At 33.7% G+C, this 22,716-nt stretch overlaps 1 protein-coding gene across 1 annotated transcript; it reads left to right on the forward strand.

Annotated features, from left to right (window-relative positions):
* The first annotated feature begins 1,855 nt into the window (after positions 1-1,855).
* On the forward strand, positions 1,856-22,716 carry LOC145319803 (carbonic anhydrase-related protein 10-like). The gene is made up of 12 exons (XM_080162163.1): positions 1,856-1,902; positions 5,106-5,203; positions 6,427-6,513; positions 7,843-7,950; positions 13,299-13,359; positions 14,640-14,684; positions 15,826-15,899; positions 17,872-17,938; positions 18,466-18,566; positions 19,687-19,767; positions 21,673-21,777; positions 22,390-22,716. The coding sequence occupies exons 1-12, from the start codon at positions 1,857-1,859 to the stop codon at positions 22,450-22,452; spliced, it is 936 nt and encodes a 311-aa protein (XP_080018289.1). The 5' UTR covers position 1,856; the 3' UTR covers positions 22,453-22,716.

The raw sequence follows: 22,716 nt of genomic DNA on the forward strand, positions 1-22,716 counted from the left end.
TAGGTTTTTTGTTGGATAAGTTTGTTTTGAATTTTGATTTTAATAGGATTATCTATAATACAAAGTAGCTTGATGTATGTCCGTCTGTCCGTCTGAAGCTGAAGATCTCGGTAACCGCTGAACCGTATGGGCTCTACTCTTCAGGGAATATACCTACTGGTCCAGTGGTGGTTTTAAGCTATTTTCTTGAGGGGATAGGACATCCCTAACCCCCCAAAAAACAAAAAAATCCCCCTCAATTTTTTTAGGTCATTGATTTAAAATATTGTGGTTGCAGCACCAGAGGTACTTATTTTTTTATTAACTCTTGGGGCAAATCCCCTAGCTAGCCCTCATTTCTAAATAAATTGAAAATAAGGGCAGGGCCCAGGGGTAGTGTTTTCCTATGCCTAATACTTGCAGGTCCAATAATCTTGCGGGGACTATAACCCTGTGGGGCTAACCATTACCCAATATAAACTAATCTAACCAGACAACAAAAACAAATAACCTTTCCGCCTTATCATAAATCTATTTTTAAAAGTGGGGGAATTTCAGTGCTCGACAAAATATTTGGAGGGAAATGTCCCGTTAGTTTCAGATCCACTTTCAATTGAAGGGAAATTAATATGATCCTTTGTCCCGCTGTAGAACGTCCATCCTATTGGTTCAGGTTTATCTCTTCTCTCTCTCTATCTATCTATCTTTCTGTACTCCCTTCTCTCCCTCTCTCTCTCAATCTCTCGGCTTTAACCAATTCCACCTCTAAAATTAAATATATTTTCCGACCGGTAAATTGTCTATTGAAAAGCGGTTATATACACAAAAGCAGCGGATTATTTCTAACGGAGATTTACATTATTATTAAAATGATAATAATACAGTAGAATTTATATCTTCAAGTTTATGTGATTATGCTGTTAAACTAGAATGATTAGCACCAAACAACCAATAATAAGATTACACGTTTTTGTATCATCTGGTTAAGGGTTATTTATCTTTTGGACATTGAACATTTCGTGTGAAAATTCGTGGCTACCGAGTACCCTTTATAACACAAGAATCTCTTACTACTTTATTTAATAACTAGCGGCTTCGCCCCAAGCCTCTAGGGGCTATGCCCCAAGAGGTTTGAACAAACAAATTTTTCGTCTTTTAGACTTTAAAGAAAATTTTTTTAAAAAATTGAACCAGATCGGTTCAGCGGTCAGCAAGATAATAGGATAACCTATCCATGACCTAAAGAAATAGACAAACAAACTACCCCCTCCCCTTATTTTAATATATTTCAAACAAAAGGTGGGGGGGGGGGGGGGTTCAAAGCTCGACTAAGCATTATGAAGGAAATAATCTTATTTTGAATTGGAGGGTACTATTTCGTAGGGAAAAAATTATGAAAAAGTTGATTTTAAATAATAGAATAATTAGAGCAGTACTATATTTTAAACCACACTTCTTTTTACGTAAAAGTGTAATATATAGTAGCTACGTTATGTAAAACACTTCGCCCCTAGCCTCTAGGGTCTTTGCCCCAAGAGAGGATAAAAAAAAAGTTAAGGTGAAATTTGCAAAAAAAAAAATAAATAAATAAGAAGGACCAAGGAAATCTTCTACAAAAAAAAATGGGGGGGAATTTTTTGTTTTTGGGGGCCTAAAACCACCACAGGACCAGTAGGTATATTCCCTGAAGAGTAGAATCCGATCGGTTAAGTGGTTACCAAGATCTTAAGCTTCAGACGGACGGACGGATAGACATTAAGCTACTTTGTATTATAGATATTTTTATTCAAAGTATAAATTGGTTCGTATTATCATTTGATTCTAACTGTTACTAAAAAATAAATCTATTAAAAATTTATATCTTTTATTTAGGCAGAATGAAACTGTTAAAGGCTGTGTTTATTTTAAATCTTTCACAAACAGGTAAATTATACAGAAGTACAAAAAAGTGTCAGTTTGATATAAGAAAGACATTTGATATATTAATTTATGGATAGGGCTTAAACTAGGGTTGGGCCAGATAGTTTTTTGGTCGGATACCGGATATCCGGCCAAATTGCCGGATAACCGGCCAAATTACTTGCGTATTATTATATAAAACTGGCGGCTACGCCCTTAGAGGCTTCTAGGGGCACTTGAGGGGGGGGTATTTGAATTTGATAACCATTTTTTATTTCAGATTTATGAAAAGAAAAAAATTTGGGGGGTGGAATTTTTTTTAGGGGGGGGGGTATTTTTTTCTAGGGGTGATTTCTCTTGGGGGAATGGTGGTACCCTCCCCCAAAAAAGTCATAAACCTTTTCAGGGCCTATGAGAAGCTACCCTGTAAAGGAGAACCCAATTGGTTTGGCGGTTAGCAAGATCCTTCAGTACAGACAAACAGACAGACAAACAGATAGACATCCTGTTACTTTATTATAAAGATTCGGGTTAAAACTTAAAAATTATGTAACTATTAAATGATCTTTCTTCTAAGCAATTAATCTAATAAACTAATACTACCCACAATCTGTAATATTAACCCCTGTTGGAGGATGGGCGGGGAGGTGGCATTGAACGCATGACCCCCCCCCTCCCCCCCCTGTGAATTTTCTGTGTATAAAAGGTAGAGGGCTATAACTAAGTGACCTTTGAAATATGGGTATGACACATAACTGAGAGTTTGAATTTTTTAATACCTCCTTTCTGGCGGGCACAGGATGCCAGCAAACCTGGTAAGGTCATTCAGGTAAAAGTAAGTAAAAATATTTTTTTTTACTTTAACAAAGCATTTCATGTTATCAAATACTTAAATATTTAGTCGTACATCCTTATATGAAGGACACAGTAATAGTGTCTGACTGATTATGACGTAACAAAAAAAATCAGGGATAAGGGATAGGAAACCTGGCCATTAATTAGGTCCCGGCCTAGATTCTAAAGGGATATTGCAACTATTACAAATTACTATCAAACTGGCGGACGCTCCCAAGTAGCTATAGCTCTAAACCAATAAGAATCGGCCTGTTTTTAACAACCAATCAAAATTGGCGAAAATTTTAAAAGCAGACAATTCTAGAAAAAATAATGATTTCGTCTGCTACTAAAAACTAAATATAAATGGTGTTAGATCACATTAGCTTAATTATTAAATCTGCTTAGAGTTAAACATTAAAAAAGGGCCATATAGAAAAAACAAAAAAAAACGGGATTATTTTTTGGAAAGGAGGTAGCTACGAATTTTCATTTGGTAGTTTATAAATTAGATGTTGTATTTTGAATTTTAAAAATCTAATACGGAATTGATACAACACTTTAACCCTAATATATGTACAATACACAATACAACACAGTACAAATATATCACTACATAATAGAATCCAAAGAATACTTGATAGAATGTTACCCAAGTGCATATTAATTTATTTATTTTGAATTTTAATTAGCAATGAAATTTTCAAATAAAATTTTTACTCATTAATAAAAATGCAAATAATACAAACTAAAATCTGTCTGAGGGAAACCCAACGATAGCTTTCTGACAGTTCAAATTACCAAAGTAAAAGATAAAAAAATTTTGGGAGAGAAAAAACTTCATTTTAACAAAAGCCATTAATATATAGGTTTATAAAAAGTTATGTTTTTTACTTTAAACTAGCTACCTGAATTTGATTCTATACTTTATCTACACACACACACACAGCTTTTTTATTAGCGTTTTATACGAAGCACTGCGCCATCCCAAAACTGGTTTATTAGGCTAGAAATAGGCCTAGGCTTGAAATAGGCCTGAAATAATATTTTCCTACGTTTCCCATCCCTTATCCCTGAAAAAAATTAGCCAATGAGAGGCCACTATAAATTTTAACATTGGTCAATAACGGCCTCTCATTGACAAAAATTTTTTTTGTTACGTCATAATCAGTCAGACACTATTACTGTGTTCTTATATGAAATATAGGTGTTCAAGTCGATTTAAGGTTCCAGGTATAGTCCTGCAAGTCCTAAACCTAGGCTTTGTATATGTCTTCATGACATATTACAATTTCATAAAATCTGTTGCTGTTTACCTGTTGACCGCCAGTTTGCGGCTGGCAGCTGCCAAAAACTGCTGCCCCTGCCAAAATTTATGTTTTGAGATTTCTAATATAAAATTTACATAAAGATAAACATATTCAAAAAAAATTGTTCTTCTAGCTTCAATAGTAAGAAAATTACAGCCATTTATAATTAAAAAAGCAGAAATTTTTGTTGTAAAATATAAAATACTAGCGGCTACGCCCCTAGAAGCCTCTAGGGTCACTTAAGTTAAGAGGGGGAAAAGTCGACCTCATTCCATATTAAATTTGAGTTTCAAAAGAATAAAAATATTTTTTTGGGGGGGAAGGGAGGGTAAAGACACCCTACCCAAAAATAGTTTAAAACCTTCCTATGACCTATAAGAAGGTACACTGTAAATGAGAACAATATCGGTTTAGCGGTTAGCGAGATACTTTGGGATAGACAAAAAACGCTTACTGCTTTATATAATAGGATTATATTGCCGGATATCCGGTCTCACCGGATATCCGGCCCAACCCTAGCTTAAACCTTGCATATCAAACGGATACTCAAAGCAAAAAAATACTGAGATCTTAATGGACAGACGGACAGACATTAAGCTACTTTGTATAATAGATAATATTAGTTCTCATCATTGATTTTTTAAAGAAATTGTTAACTTTACTTTAATGAATATTGTAATCCTTGTTTTGTAGGAAGCTCTTTATAGTGCCTATAAAAATGACGTCATACAATACAAATGACCAATGATAGACAGAATAACTTACCAATGGCAAGCAAGTATACATTTTAATTGACCAATGGTAGGCCAGTATGACGTCCTCTAGCTTTTATAAAAAGTTTTGGGATATAGTCCCTTTCGTGGCAACACCCCTTAGGCGCGATTCATCGTATTTTTAAAATGGCTTTTAATAGGTTATTTTAGGTTAGGTTAGGTTATATTGGGTTAGGTGATTGCCCCACAGGGTTAGAGCCCCCCGCAGGGGCTAGAAATAGGAGAAAAGCTACTGTGAAAATACGAATAATCGCCCCTTAATGGGCGTTGCCACAAAAGAACTATACCCGTCCCAAGTTTTGTTTTGTAGTGGTGAGTGTAAACTGGTTGGAATGGTGGACCTATGATGGCATTTCTGGACCTAACTTTTGGGGCCTCATTAACCCGGATTGGGCTATTTGTAATCAGGTATTTCTTAGTAACCGCAGGGTTAGTCAGACGCATGTTTGTCTGTGTATCGAATGCAAAATATTAAGAATTAGTGTTGGGCCGGATATCCGGTATAGCTGGATACCCGTCCATTTTCAATATCCGGCCAGATACAAGGTATCCGGTTGATTTTTAATGCCGGATATCGGGTAATTTGCCGGACATCGAACGTTGGCCGGATATCCGGTATCAGAAATCAGCCGGATATCCAGTATCCGGCTAAAAAAAGATTACATTTGAGATTATACAGGAAGGGAGGGGATTTTAGACATAAAATTACTCTGGTATCCAAAGTGTTAAAACAGGATCTCATTTGTTAGCATTAAACTTTGGGAACTTTTGTAAAATTCTAATTGTCTAAAACTTGAAGTGTCCAAACTTTTTCATAAATATTTTTTTCGACAGAAAGGGTAATTTGTAGATAATAATCATTCTGGTTTCCATCCATTCGTCCTTATGGGTTTAAAAATATTACTATTTGATTTGTGACTTGTGATGTTAGGAACCAAAATATCTAATCAGCTACAAAAACTGAAATCAAAGTTTTCTTTTAATCCAATTAATTTGTTTATACCAAAAAAAATTGTATCAACAACTTTTTATACTTTTCTCAGTCTTAATTTTATTTCTTTTTCAGTTTTGATTTCTCTTTTTTATCCTCTAAATCAAGTTAGTTCCTAAGGAGGAACTGCACGCCCAGCAAAAGTACATTCAAATAATAAAATAAAAGGACGGATATTTTTATGGCAAATTTATTTTAATTTTGAAATTGGAAAAATATCAAAACTGCCAGCATAAAAATGCGGTCAATAATACATCCATGACAGACAAAACTTATTCCTAGCATCCAATGCTGCTTTTTTACAGGAATAAGGTATAGCCAACAAGCGGAATAAATCTAAAATAATATTTGGGAGGCAGTTAAAAAGGTCGTCACATTTACTCTGTATTGACCCCAACGACAACTGAAAATAATCTAAAGGTTTTTGTTTTTTTTCAATTTATTTTCCATTTTGTTGTTTGTATAAGATGGTTTTTTTATATCCTTAAAATTGTAATGTCATAAAATGGCACATTCACACAAACATCCCTAAAGACTAAATAGCAGCCGCAGATCCTTGATACATGTAATTTCTTTCATCCATAGCCACCATTAAAAAAAAAGATTAAACATATCTTTATGTACTTATTTTTAATACCAGGGAACCCGTCAGAGTCCAATCAACATACTTCCTGAAGACATTCAATATGATCCAACCTTACCTGAGCTCTTCATCACTCCAGGAGAGGTACATAGATAGATAAATAAATATTTCCAACTATACCTGAGCTCTTCATCACTCCAGGAGAGGTTCATACATATATAGATAGATAGATCCAACCTTACCTGAGCTCTTCATCACTCCAGGAGAGGTACATTCATAGATAGATAGATAGATCCAACCTTACCTGAGCTCTTTATCACTCCAGGAGAGGTACATAGATAGACAGATAGTTCCAACCTTACCTGAGCTCTTCATCACTACAGGAGAGGTACATAGATAGATAGATAGATAGATATTTCCAACCTTACCTGAGCTATTCAACACTCCAGGAGAGGTACATAGATAGATAGATAGATATTTCCAACCTTACCTGAGCTCTTCATCACTCCAGGAGAGGTACATAGATAGATAGATAGATAGATCCAACCTTACCTGAGCTCTCATCACTCCAGGAGAGGTACATACATATGTAGATAGATAGATACAACCTTACCTGAGCTCTTTATCACTCCAGGAGAGGTACATAGGTAGATAGATCCAACCTTACCTGAGCTCTTTATCACTCCAGAGGTACATAGATAGATCCAACCTTACCTGAGTTCTTCATCACTCCAGGAGAGGTACATAGGTAGATAGATAGTTTCAACCTTACCTGAGCTCTTCATCACTCCAGGAGAGGTACATACATAGATAGATAGTTCCAACCTTACCTGAGCTCTTCATCACTCCAGGAGAGGTATATACATATATAGATAGATAGTTCCAACCTTACCTGAGCTCTTCATCACTCCAGGAGAGGTACATACATAGATAGATAGATAGTTCCTACCTTACCTGAGCTCTTCATCGCTCCAGGAGAGGTACATAGATAGATAGATAGATAGATATAACCTTATCTGAGCTCTTCATCACTCCAGGAGAGGTATATAGATAGATAGATAGATAGAAATAACCTTACCTGAGCTCTTGTTTTTAAAAACGCAAATACACTACATCTAAAGCTAAAACGTAATCATTATTAAAGATTAATAGTATTAAATATTCAATGATATTCCAATATAACTTGTGGTGCTTTTACGGAAAGTGCCTGTCGAGAAACAAACCCCCTTGCCCAACCCTTACTTTTTTAATGAATTGAAAAAAAAGGAAGGGGGGGTGTCCAATACCTAACTAATGCGGGGCTCGTGACTTGACCTATAGTAATAGAAAAATAACTACTTCCTTCCATTATTTTGATTTTTTTAAAATATGGGGAGAGGGTATTTGTGATCTACAATGCTAGATTAGAGATACCGTCAAACTTTTCACTAAATACTACGCTTTATAAAATGGACATAATTATTCTCGTTTTAGGTATCAGGACGGGTAGCAAACACAGGACATGGAATTTCATTTTTTGTGGATGAAAATGACAGAAACCTGGTCAATATTAGCGGGGCCTCTTTATCATATAAATATCAGGTATATGTTGCTTTGCTTAGGTTAGGTTTCTCCTACCTGGAAATATAGATCAGATAAGTGTGGACTAAAACCAATGAAGAAAACATTCATAAAAATACAGTTTTTTTAAATTTTGATATGAAAAAATCAAAAGGACGGGCAAAATTGTAAATCAAATGCGTCATGGTCAAAATTTAACCTTTTCTTACAAAGCTGTTAAGTTATAGATTTAACTTCCACTTTAGAAAATAAATTTTATAATAATAGGGAATAGCCGGACAGACAAAGAAAGCAATGGAAAATGCCAATTCTACATGTGATAATTAAACAAAATGTAGCATTATTGGCATTCTAATCATATTTAACTTAAAGAAATTTTAAAAGATAATATTTCATTGTGGTGTTATGTATTTTGTATGCTTGTCCATTTAGAAAAAGAACCATTAAATTTTCAAAATAGAAAATATGTGTATAGTCCCTTTAGTGGCAACGCTCCTTAAGGGGCGATTCTTCGTTTTTTCACAGTTGCTTTTCTTCTATTTCTAGCCCCTGCGGGGGGCTCTAACCCTACGGGGCCAATTACTTAACCCTGTGGGACAATCACCTAACCCAATATAACCTAACCTAACCTAAAATAACCTATCAAAAGCCATTTAAAAATTCGACGAATCGCCCCTTAAGGACCACGAAAGGGACTATTCCCGAAAATATTTACATATTTAGGTACAAATAGAATACAAAATAGAAATATGTATGATTTATCAATTTTAAAATGCTTGGAAATGTGAAATTTTGTTTATATTTGTGTGAATCTTTTTATTATAAATTGTTTTATTTTCATACAATTTCCAGTTTGGATTGTTTGGGTACCAGTACAAAGTTTGGATTGTTTGGGTACCAGTACAAAGTTTGGATTGTTTGGGTACCAGTCCAAAGTTTGGATTGTTTGGGTACCAGTACAAAGTTTGGATTGTTTGGGTACCAGTACAAAGTTTGGATTGTTTGGGTACCAGTACAAAGTTTGGATTGTTTGGGTACCAGTACAAAGTTTGGATTGTTTGGGTACCAGTACAAAGTTTGGATTGTTTGGGTACCAGTACAAAGTTTGGATTGTTTGGGTACCAGAACAAAGTTTGGATTGTTTGGGTACCAGAACAAAGTTTGGATTGTTTGGGTACTAGTACAAAGTTTGGATTGTTTGGGTACTAGTACAAAGTTTTGATTGTTTGGGTACCAGTACAAAGTTTGGATTGTTTGGGTACCAGTACAAAGTTTTGATTGTTTGGGTACCAGTACAAAGTTTGGATTGTTTGGGTACCAGTACAAAGTTTGGATTGTTTGGGTACCAGTACAAAGTTTGGATTGTTTGGGTACCAGTACAAAGTTTGGATTGTTTGGGTACTAGTACAAAGTTTGGATTGTTTGGGTACCAGTACAAAGTTTGGATTGTTTGGGTACCAGTACAAAGTTTGGATTGTTTGGGTACCAGTACAAAGTTATGATTGTTTGTTACTAGTACAAAGTTTAGATTGTTTGGGTACCAGTACAAAGTTTGGATTGTTTGGGTACCAGTACAAAGTTTGGATTGTTTGGGTACTAGTACAAAGTTTGGATTGTTTGGGTACCAGTCCAAAGATTTGATTGTTTGGGTACTAGTACAAAGTTTGGATTGTTTGGGTACCAGTCCAAAGATTTGATTGTTTGGGTACCAGAACAAAGTTTGGATTGTTTGGGTACCAGTACAAAGTTTGGATTGTTTGGGTACCAGTACAAAGTTTGGATTGTTTGGGTACTAGTACAAAGTTTGGATTGTTTGGGTACCAGTCCAAAGATTTGATTGTTTGGGTACTAGTACAAAGTTTGGATTGTTTGGGTACCAGTCCAAAGATTTGATTGTTTGGGTACTAGTACAAAGTTTGGATTGTTTGGGTAACAGTAAAAAGTTTGGGTACCAGTACAAAACTCTTTAGTAAATAGGTATCAAACAACTGAAATCACTTAATATTGTGCTTGATAGATGGGGCCTCTAGGGACACTTAAAAATTCTTTTCATTATCAATGTTGGTTTTAAAAGAAAAGGAAGGGTAGGTTTTTTTCTATGTTCGATTTCTCTTGAAAGATAGAAAGCACACTCCTTCTCATAAAAATTAAATTTTCCCAGGACCTAAAAGGAGCTTCACTGTAGAGGATAACCATATCAGTTCAGTGGTTAGCGAAATTCTTCGGTACAAACAGACATCCTGTTACTTTTATATAAGAATTTTACTGCAAAGCAACAACAGAATCTTTTGTTATGGTAAAGAACATTAAGGCGCTAAAAAAACGTTCCAACACAAATTGAAATGGACGCTGTTAAAATTGTTTTTTCCCTCAAGGGAATAATATCGATTCTCCTTTTGCATTCTAAATATTAGAACTGCTGGTTTCTAGAATTATTAATTCTCTAATATCACAACATAGTTCTTTATAATTCTAAATATTAGAAATACTGGGTTCGAGAATTATTAATTCTCTAATATCACAACATAGTTCTTTATAATTCTAAATATTAGAAATACTGGGTTCTAGAATTATTAATTCTCTAATATCACAACATAGTTCTTTATAATTCTAAATATTAGAAATACTGGGTTCTAGAATTATTAATTCTCTAATATCACAACATAGTTCTTTATAATTCTAAATATTAGAAATACTGGGTTCGAGAATTATTAATTCTCTAATATCACAACATAGTTCTTTATAATTCTAAATATTAGAAATACTGGGTTCTAGAATTATTAATTCTCTAATATCACAACATAGTTCTTTATAATTCTAAATATTAGAAATACTGGGTTCTAGAATTATTAATTCTCTAATATAACAACATAGTTCTTTATAATTCTAAATATTAGAAATACTGGGTTCGAGAATTATTAATTCTCTAATATCACAACATAGTTCTTTATAATTCTAAATATTAGAAATACTGGGTTCTAGAATTATTAATTCTCTAATATCACAACATAGTTCTTTATAATTCTAAATATTAGAAATACTGGGTTCTAGAATTATTAATTCTCTAATATCACAACATAGTTCTTTATAATTCTAAATATTAGAAATACTGGGTTCAAGAATTATTAATTCTCTAATATCACAACATAGTTCTTTATAATTCTAAATATTAGAAATACTGGGTTCGAGAATTATTAATTCTCTAATATCACAACATAATTCTTTATAATTCTAAATATTAGAAATACTGGGTTCGAGAATTATTAATTCTCTAATATCACAACATAGTTCTTTATAATTCTAAATATTAGAAATACTGGGTTCGAGAATTATTAATTCTCTAATATCACAACATAGTTCTTTATAATTTTAAATATTAGAAATACTGGGTTCTAGAATTATTAATTCTCTAATATCACAACATAGTTCCCTATAATTCTAAATATTAGAAATACTGGGTTCGAGAATTCTTTAATTCTCTAGGGGCAAAATATAATTAAAAGCGAAGCTTTTCTATAATTAGGGTAGGTCTGTACGTCCGTCCGAGATAGTTAGCTTTTATTCGTTAATTTAGGCATGTTAGAATTGTCCTATCGATTTCATGGTGATTCATGGTGCATGGTGATTCCTCTAGTAGTTAGGTACGATTTAGAAAGCGTAGAAACTCTATAATCATTACCAGAATTTTAAACATGTTGATTTTTCTAGTTTTTAACAACAAATTTTTTTGTGATCTAATTATCCGTTTGATCTAATTTTTGGTATATTGATTCCTGGAAAAACAAAAAACAATATTTTAAGCGAATCAACTCTATAATCAAATCCTAAAGATGTAAGTATGTCCTTAAACATTATACTTTATCAAGCAGTTTTTCGATAAATTTACTTACTATTTTGCTTCGACTCTTATACTTTTATATTCTGATTATTCAGTTCAGACACTGTACAAGTGTTAATGTCCGTTTGTCCTACCGATTCAGTGCTTCGCTTTTATGGATGTTGTCATCCTTGTTTTAACAATAATTAAAAATTACGGTTTTAATGATTTTTAGACACCCTAATTGCACAGTATGAATTATGTTTATTTCTAATGTTTATTTCTAGAGAAGGGGGGGACCTTGACCAATCAAGAAAGATCTCAAATCCCCCCCCCCCCACCACCAATTTTTTTTTCAAAACTAAGTCAATATGGACTACTTAAATTTTCAATACAATTAACTTTAGAATTAAACAAGAAATTATTTTCAAATAAAACCTTAACTTCCCTTTATCAAAAACTAACTTTAGTGAGATTAATTAAACTCAAAAGAAATATCCCTGTATCTCTTATCTATCAAGAATATTATAATCAGGGATATTAAGGGATAAGAGGTTAGACAAAATAAATTAATGTATATCTCCAATAATGATAAACAAAATTTACCCTTCGATCTGTAGACTAAAATTAAAAAGTTTGCAGCCAACCAACCACAATTTAATCAAAGTACCCAAAGTTTTTTATATTGCGAATAAGAGCTAACTTTGTTATAAAACTTTGGGTATCAGTTTAATTTACAGTCCAATGTCCCCTCCCTACCAGATTATAGCTGTTACAATAACGTTAAAGTTTGGCATAAGTTTTGATCTAAGTATGTTTGCTTTAGACATATCCATTTCTTATGTATATTTAATAGTTTAGCTATGTTACTCTACAACCAAGACAATACGGCCGTACGTGCATTAACAGTGAATTATCGATAAACCATTATAATTATAAGATGTATAATTTCTATGACGATAAGGCTATAACGAAAGTGACAGGAGTATGTTAGAAAGACGGACAGACGGACGGACGGACGGACTGACAGACGGACAGTCACACACACACACATCATTCTACTCTGTTTTTATAGATACTCATTTATTATTTATATCTGATAATTATTTATGTAGTATTTACAAATAATTATTCGTATGTTGTTCAATAATTAATTGTCAATTAAACTACACAGTACATATTTACAATTAATCCTACATAATAAAATACCAGTGGCCTCGCCCCTAGAGGCCTCTTAAAACCGCCCTAATTTCAATGTTTGCTTTGAAAAATACCCAAGATTGTTTTAGTCTAACGTAGTTTTAATTAGGTTGGTTTAAGTTATTTCTCAGCGTCGTATATTCCATAGATACTAGGGGCTCAGCGAATGTAATCAATAAATTAGTATGGGTATAGTGAAAAGTCCAAGGCAAATAAAAGTGACACAGACTTCCAGATCATTATATAACACACTTCCTACCCCATGCTCTACAAAGACAAAAATTGTGTCTCTTCCCCTCATTTTATGTGGCCGTCTACGAGATCTTAAACTAATGAATCAATTTTATTATAGGTATGGCGAGTAGATTTGCACTGGGGATTCCGCGGAAAACCCGGCAGCGAGCACACAATAGGTAAACATTTTAAACAATCATTTTTTTTATCATTTTATGTGTTTACATTGTTATATTGATTACTATAACGATTTATTGTTCTTTTTTAAGAGAAATGGGTATAGTCTCTTTTGTGACATCGCTTCTTAAGTGGCGATTCGTCTTAACTTCACAGTAGGTTTTCTCCTATTTCTAGCCCATGCTGGGGGCTATAACCCTACGGAGCAACTAACCCAACCTAAAAAAACCTATCAAAAGCTACTGTGAAAATATGATTTATGTTTATTTATGTTTAGAGAAATTTGTTTGTGCTTTGCTTCCCATGGATATAATGTTTCCTTATTTTTCTCTGTTTGGAAAAACCTTTATTAATTAAATGTGCTGCCAATAGTTTGATCAAAAGTTTGAATGTTCATAATTAAAAATTCTTTCAATTCTGGTAGGGAAGATCCTATTAACTTTTTATTTTTGAGAAAAATATATCTATAATACAAAGTAGAACGATGTCTGTCTGAAGCTTATGATCTCGGTAACCGCTGAACCGATTGAGTTCTTCTCTTCAGGGAATATACCTACTGGTCCTGTAGAGGTTTTAGGCTATTTTCTTGATGAGTTGGATACCCTCACCCCCTAAAAAGAAAAAACAACCCAAAAAAAACTTTTTTAAAAAATACGAGGTGGGGGAACCTCCATCGCACCCGGGGCGAAGACCCCGTGAAAAATGCCCCCCCTTATTTTTTCTCGTTTTTTTTACAAATTACGAATGAATAATTCTATATAGGAGAGGGACTAGATGCTATTGGCGAAGCCCTAGTACTTATCAAAGTTACAGTTTGTCAGTAACAAAAGATCTCGCTAACCACTGGATAGATATGGTTTTCATTTACAGAGTAGCTTTCATTGTTCTAGGGAAGGTTTATAACTATTTTAGGAGAGGGTACCTACTGTCCTAAACCCTCCCCAGGACAGAAAAAAAATTACTCTCCAAAACTTTTTCTTTTATAACTAAAATTGATATTGGTGTGTCGAATCCCTTTCCACCTAGAGGCCTCTGCTGCTAGTATATAAATAGTCAAATCTGTCTATTTATGTAGAAGAGATAACGAGTTATTTTCAAAATGTAGGTTCATAAACAATCAACGTTGGGACGTTTTGTTCGTATTTTCACATTAGCTTTTGATAGGTTATGTAAGGTTAGGTGAATGCCCCGCAGGGGCTAGAAATAGGAGAAAATCTACCGTAAAAATACGACAAAACGCCCCTTAAGAGGCGTTGTCACGAAAGGGACTATTTTTTTCTAGGTGGACACCAGTTTCTAGCAGAGCTGCAGATAGTTGCATATAATGGTAAAAACTTATTTCTCGTATTCATTCGAATCCGGTGGATAGGAAACGGTTCTCATCCATACGAAAAAACTATGTCTAGCATCGTATTATATCCAGTTTTCTACGCACCTCCGGCACCTCAGGGCTAAAAAAACTAGTTTTAATCTTATAATTGTACATTCTATATCCGCGGAAAGCCGTTTATAATACGATACGAGAAATAACTATTATAGTTTTTAGTTGTATATTTCTCTACTAGCGGGTTTGCCATAAGAGGTATAATTACGTCTTCTAATACCTACCCATCCGAAAAAAATGCGAATTGATCGCAAATTTTCGCGAATAAATGGCCAATTCACAAAATTCGTAAAAAATACTTTTTGAAAAAAAATGGGGTTGGGGGTGTCCCAACTAACTACTACAGGAATCACCATGCAAAGTTTTAAATCGATAGGATAATTCTAACATGCCTAAATTAAGGAAAAAAGCTATCCGTCTCGGACGTACAGACGGACGGACGGTCCGACCCTAATTATAAAAAAGCTACTCTTTTAAAAACATTGTATTTCTATTAGAGTCGCCTATTTCGCTATTCTCCGCCGCTGGCGTGACAGAGATTGCTGCCACTCGTTACCAACACATCTAAATAAAGGGATAGTTGCATGAAGTGCATTTAACAAGTTTGATTGCTAGCATAAGTTAAAAAAAAATACCATCTAACATATATAATTTTGTATTACAAGAAATAGCAATCAATTAGACACCACCAAAATAGTCTGCATGCTGTTTTTGTGAAAACACAGCTGGATCTTTAAATCATTTTAATGGTGATCCAGATTGGGGTGCGCCAAGTTTCCACCAATGAGAGAACAGCATTTATAAAATGCCGCGCTGTGATTGGCTGAAATTCGGCGCACCCATCAAAATGATTTAAAGATCCAGCTCAGGACAACAATTTAAGTTGCATATATCAAAAAAATATGATTTTTAAATCTTGATATTTCTAAAACTACTTGGTAAAAAATTTAAATTCTTTTAAATATATTTCCTATAGATGCAGTTAAAACTATTGAACAGAAAAAAATATGCAGTTTAATAAATTTAAGTTTAAATGCACTTCGTGCAACTACCCTTTTGAACAAACTATTCTATTTTTGTTAAGGTGAATTATACAATGCAGACAAGATGACAACATCCTTGCCACAAGGAGTTGTCACCATAGCAATTCTAATTAAGGTAATTACTTTACCACAAGGAGTTGTCACCATAGCAATTCTAATTAAGGTAATTACTTTACCACAAGGAGTTGTCACCATAGCAATTCTAATTAAGGTAATTACTTTACCACAAGGAGTTGTCACCATAGCAATTCTAATTAAGGTAATTACTTTACCACAAGGAGTTGTCACCATAGCAATTCTAATTAAGGTAATTACTTTACCACAAGGAGTTGTCACCATAGCAATTCTAATTAAGGTAATTACTTTACCACAAGGAGTTGTCACCATAGCAATTCTAATTAAGGTAATTACTTTACCACAAGGAGTTGTCACCATAGCAATTCTAATAAAGGTAATTACTTTACCACAAGGAGTTGTCACAATAGCAATTCTAATTAAGGTAATTACTTTACCACAAGACGTTGTCACAATAGCAATTCTAATAAAGGTAATTACTTTACCACAAGGAGTTGTCACCATAGCAATTCTAAATAAGGTAATTACTTTACCACAAGGAGTTGTCACCATAGCAATTCTGATAAAGGTAATTACTTTACCACAAGGAGTTGTCACCATAGCAATTCTAATTAAGGTAATGAATTACTGATAGATCATCTTCTATAATACCAAGTAGAATGATGTCTGTCCATCCGTCCCTTAAGATCTCGGTAACCACTGAACCGATCAGATTCTACTCTTCAGGGAATATTCCTACTGGTCATGTGGTTTTAGGCTAGTTTTTGGGGGGGCGTGGGACACCCCCCCAAAACCAAAAAAAAATCGCCCCCTCATTTTTTTTTATTGCAGAAGATTTCCTTGGTCCTTTTTTTGCAGGAGATTTTCTTAGTCCTTTTACGAATTTCACCTTAATTTTTAGTCGCTAGTCGATTATAATGTACTTGTATATAATTTGCTTAAATGTATTATGCTTATTTAATATTTAATGTAATCTATTTTTATATCTTTTAAGCTTCTCTGACATGATAGCTACATTTGTGAATTCGTCCTTTGTGTCCGCAAATTACGCTCTGTACGCTAGAATAGAATTTAATTTTTACAGTTTTGATAAAGTAATATCGTTATAACATCTACGCTTTAACTATATACATATATTTGTAAGTTTATTTGTTTGATAGAATTAATAAAGATTTTTCATTATGGATCTTATCATCCTTGTTAAAAGCGAAGCTTTTTCTATAATTAGAGTTGGTCCGTCCGTCCGTACGTCTGGAACGGATAGTTTTTTACGTTAATTTAGGCATGTTAGAATTATCCTATCATTACTTTGCATGGTGATCCCTGTAGTAGTTAGGTACTATTTAGAAAACAGAGCAACTCTATAATCGTTACTAGAATGTCCGTACGTTCATTTTAAACATGTTAAATTTTTAACTTTTTAACAACAAATTTTGTATGTGATAAAATAATCCGATTGATATGATTTTTTAAATACTGATTCCTAGGACAACAAAGTACAATGTTATAAGCGAAGCATCTTTTTAATCAAGTACTAAATATGTAAGTATGTCCTTCAATATCCTGTATTTAAGCAGTTTTTCACCAAATTTACTCATAATTTTGCTTCGACTGTTCAACACTTATATTCTGATTATTCAGTTCTGACACTCTACAAGCGTTTATATTCGTTTGTCCTACCGTTTCAGAGCTAACTTTTTAACAACAAATTTTGTATGTGATAAAATAATCCGATTGATATGATTTTTTAAATACTGATTCCTAGGACAACAAAGTACAATGTTATAAGCGAAGCATCTTTTTAATCAAGTACTAAATATGTAAGTATGTCCTTCAATATCCTGTATTTAAGCAGTTTTTCACCAAATTTACTCATAATTTTGCTTCGACTGTTCAACACTTATATTCTGATTATTCAGTTCTGACACTCTACAAGCGTTTATATTCGTTTGTCCTACCGTTTCAGAGCTTCGCTTTTATGGATGTTATCATCCTTGTTTGTTTATGTTTAGAATGGATTTAATCTAAATGAAGAATTCCAGAAAATAACAAATTCCGCCAATAAAATTAAGTTTGCTGGTAAGAAGTTTTTTTCTAGTACCAAACAAGGCATTAAACTGTAAATTACACTGGTACCCAAAGTTTTATCTTATTCGTTGGCCCAAAAACGTTTGGTACTTTTTATCAAATTTTGATTGGTTGGTTCAAAATTAGTAATGTCTAAACTTTTAAACCAATAATTTTCACCTACTAAAGGTGTGTATATGGTTTTGTGTATCACCTTTGGTGATGTATATAAAATGTATTGCCATTATCCTATCCCTGAGTAACGAAGCATCTTTCAAGTCATCCTAGTACGTCGATCTGTCTGACTAAAACAATCCCAGGATCCGATATTGTACAGTTTTTGCTGGATCTAATTTTGGTTACATTTATATAAAACTTTAAATTTTCACATGACACAAAAGTGAAGCAAGGCTTGAAACAACGCCCCCCCCCTTCCACCTTAAAAAAAGAAGAAATAGAAGGAAAGATATTTTTTACTTTTATTTTTCTATTCCTGTAGTTTTTTATACAAAGATGTTTCACCATATTAAATTGTCAAGGCGAAGAGATGAGTATCAAAGGATTCAATATTGGAAATCTGATGCCCCATACCAAAGAATACATCACATATGATGGCAGTCTTACTGTTCCTGGATGTCAGGTAGATAGATAGATAGATAGATAGATAGATAGATAGATAGATAGATAGATAGATAGATAGATAGATAGATAGATAGATAGATAGATAGATAGATAGATAGATAGATAGATAGATAGATAGATAGATAGATAGATAGATAGATAGATAGATAGATAGATAGATAGATAGATAGATAGATAGATAGATAGATAGATAGATAGATAGATAGATAGATAGATAGATAGATAGATAGATAGATAGATAGATAGATAGATAGATAGATAGATAGATAGATAGATAGATAGATAGATAGATAGATAGATAGATAGATAGATAGATAGATAGATAGATAGATAGATAGATAGATAGATAGATAGATAGATAGATAGATAGATAGATAGATAGATAGATAGATAGATAGATAGATAGATAGATAGATAGATAGATAGATAGATAGATAGATAGATAGATAGATAGATAGATAGATAGATAGATAGATAGATAGATAGATAGATAGATAGATAGATAGATAGATAGATAGATAGATAGATAGATAGATAGATAGATAGATAGATAGATAGATAGATAGATAGATAGATAGATAGATAGATAGATAGATAGATAGATAGATAGATAGATAGATAGATAGATAGATAGATAGATAGATAGATAGATAGATAGATAGATAGATAGATAGATAGATAGATAGATAGATAGATAGATAGATAGATAGATAGATAGATAGATAGATAGATAGATAGATAGATAGATAGATAGATAGATAGATAGATAGATAGATAGATAGATAGATAGATAGATAGATAGATAGATAGATAGATAGATAGATAGATAGATAGATAGATAGATAGATAGATAGATAGATAGATAGATAGATAGATAGATAGATAGATAGATAGATAGATAGATAGATAGATAGATAGATAGATAGATAGATAGATAGATAGATAGATAGATAGATAGATAGATAGATAGATAGATAGATAGATAGATAGATAGATAGATAGATAGATAGATAGATAGATAGATAGATAGATAGATAGATAGATAGATAGATAGAAGGACAGACAGGCAGGTAAATAGATGAACTTGAACAGATGAATTTAATAAATTTATTGTTAAGGAATCTAATACCTGGATAATCCCCAACCGGCCCATACAAATTTCTGAACAACAGATTGAAAGCCTAACAGCTTTAAAGCAGGTATCTAATAGTACAAAGTAGCTTCTGCTCTTCAGGGTATATCCCTATTGGTCCTGTGGTGGTTTTAAGCTATTTTCTTGGGGGGGTGTGACACCCCTAAACCCCTCAAAAATGAAATTTCCTCCCCCCCCCAAAAAAAAAAAAAAATTCTGGGGAAACTACTTCACATAAATCATGGCGCGCAGCACCAGAATTTTTTTTTTAAATTACTTCATAGGGCAAAGCCCCTAGAGGCTAGGGGCGAAGCTGCTAGTTGTATATAAATCATCATAACAAATATCGGGATTAGTTCCTATTGTGGCAACAACTCTTTCGGGGCATTTTATCGTATTTTCAAAGTAACTTTTCCCCTATTTTTAGCCCCTTCTGGGGAATAACCCAGCGGGTCCAATTGCCTAACTCTGCAGGGCAATCACCTAACCTAACCTATCAAAAGCTATTGTGAAAATACGAGGAACCGCCCCTTAGGAGGCGTGGCTGCGAAAGGGACTATAACCCCAATGAATATCTAATACTGCCATAACATAACAATGATTATATCCTCCATTTATATAAAGTAATAAGCTTTTCTTGTCCTATTATATAAAGTAGTAAGCATTTTTTGTCTGTCGCGAAGGATATCTCTAGCCGTTGAACCGATATAGTCCTAATTTACAGTGAAGCTTCTTATAGGTCCTTGGATTGGTTTAGGCTATTTCATTTTCATACATAAAAAGTCTCTGTATGGTTTTAGGCTATTTTTCTGCCCTTCCTTATTTCTAAAGAGCCCCTAGATGCTAGGGGCGCAGCCGCTATCTATAATACAAAGTAGAACGATGTCTGTCTATCTGTTTGTTTATAGCGAAGGATCTCGCTAACCGCTGAACCGATCGGGTTCTCTTTTACAGGGTAGCTTCTCATAGGTCCCGGGAAGGTTTATAACTATTTTCTTGGGGGATGGGACACACCCACCCCCCCCCCAAAAAAAATAAACATACCCCCCCCAAAAAAAAAAATTTTTTCTTTTTCTTTTTAAAACTAAAATTAAAATAGTGGGGTCGACTAACCCCCCCCCCCAAGAAAAAAAAATTCTTTTAAATCTAAATACGAAAAATTGGTTTGATCAAACCTCTTGGGGCAAAGCCCCTAGATGCTAGGGGCGCAGCCGCTATCTATAATACAAAGTAGAACGATGTCTGTCCGTCTGTCTGTCCGTCTGAAGCTTAAGATCTCAGTAACCACTGAACCGATTGGGCTCTACTCTTCAGGGAATATACCTACTGGTCCTGTGATGGTTTTAAGCTATTTTCTTGGGGGGTGGGACACCCCCAACCCCCCCAAAAAATGAAAAATACCCCCCCCCCCCCCAAAAAAAAAAGTATTAAGCTTTTTTGTCTGTAGCGAAGGATCTCATTAACTGCTGAACCGATATGGTTCTCCTTTACAATAAAGCTTCTTATAGGTCCAGGGAAGGTTTTACATTTTTTGGGGGAGGGTATCTCCCACATTAATTGCCCCTAGAAGCCTCTAGGGGCGTAGCCGCTAGTGATTATATATAGTAGTAAAATTTCTTTCTAAAACTTAAGATCTCTAAAACTGCTGTTCAGAATAAGTTGAACTTTATAGGGAAGCTTTAGAAATATCTTTCGGTGGTTTTAAGCTATCTATATATTCTCTTCAGCATCCCCCTCTAGAGGCTAGGGGCAAAGCAACTAGTAATTTATAAACTAGAACCTAAATGGTTTACTGGCTGCTGTGATTTTTGCTTCAACCGAACAGACACCATTCTACTTTATATGAATTGCTTGATATATGTACGTTTTTATGACCAGCACGACCTCGTAAACAGTTAGGTATTGTTGTCTATATGAGTTTTTATATTTGACTGTAACAAACCGTATTTTACCCATTAAATTAATTCTCTAGGGAACTAAAGAGGACCCCCGAGGCCCTCTAGCGGGAAATAATCGACCCGAACAGCCTCTGAATGGACGGCTAGTCAGGACAAACGCCATCTTTCACCATCACGAGGTATAATTGTAGAGTAGCTACATTCTTCTATGATCCTAAACTGCGTGCATACAATATAAAAAATTAGGATGATTGTCTGAGATGGGTTCCTAAAAAAGAATGCCGCGTTTTACGACATTTTTTAGACATTGATTGATTGAACGAAGACGATATCGTTATACAGAGTATACAACTTAAGAATTTAAAATTTTAAAATTATTATTCTAGCCATTTGTATAATGTCTAATACAGCTCTAAAAAGATGCGTTAATTAATATGCAGCAAAAATGGATTTTTTATATAATTTGTTTTTCTTCTATGAAGGCTGTACCAACAAAAGCGAATTATACAAATAGCTAAAATAATAATTTTAAAATTTTGAATTCTTAAATTAAATTTTGTAGGTCAAAAATTCATTGCATCAGAACTATGGCTTCATGGAAAAGCCTTTAGGAGTAGAATCAGGAACTTTTGTCCGTTTCAAAATATCTCGTTCTTAGCCTAAGAAAATCTAAAAAAACCTCTACAAATTGGAGAATTCTCAATAAGCTCTAAAAAATGGTGGTTTTTTAGTCATTTCTAATCCGGGACACTGTAATATCCATACTAAAACCTAACTAATATATTTTTTAGTCCGTGGATTGTGACTACAGCTCCGGGTTCAAATATGAAATCAACAATCAAAATTCAAATTAATTCCAACATATACATGCATGCGGTTGTTTAGTATAGAGGGGTGTTAACACATACCTTAATACTCAATCTGGTAGGACGATAGAGTTTAACTTTAAGTCGAGAAGATAAAACAGTATGATAACCGGTTCTACTCCATCCCTTATTCTCTTCCCCACTTTCAGATTGTAAGGGTGACGCAAATTTTAGACCCCAGATTTGGCGATTTGAGAAAAATTTATCTTTATATTATAGCGAATTAGATAATCTAGCAAGCATCGCTTTTAG

This window comes from Acartia tonsa, chromosome 5, assembly GCF_053477335.1.
Source record: "Acartia tonsa isolate MP-2025a chromosome 5, ASM5347733v1, whole genome shotgun sequence".
Taxonomy (NCBI): domain Eukaryota; kingdom Metazoa; phylum Arthropoda; class Copepoda; order Calanoida; family Acartiidae; genus Acartia; species Acartia tonsa.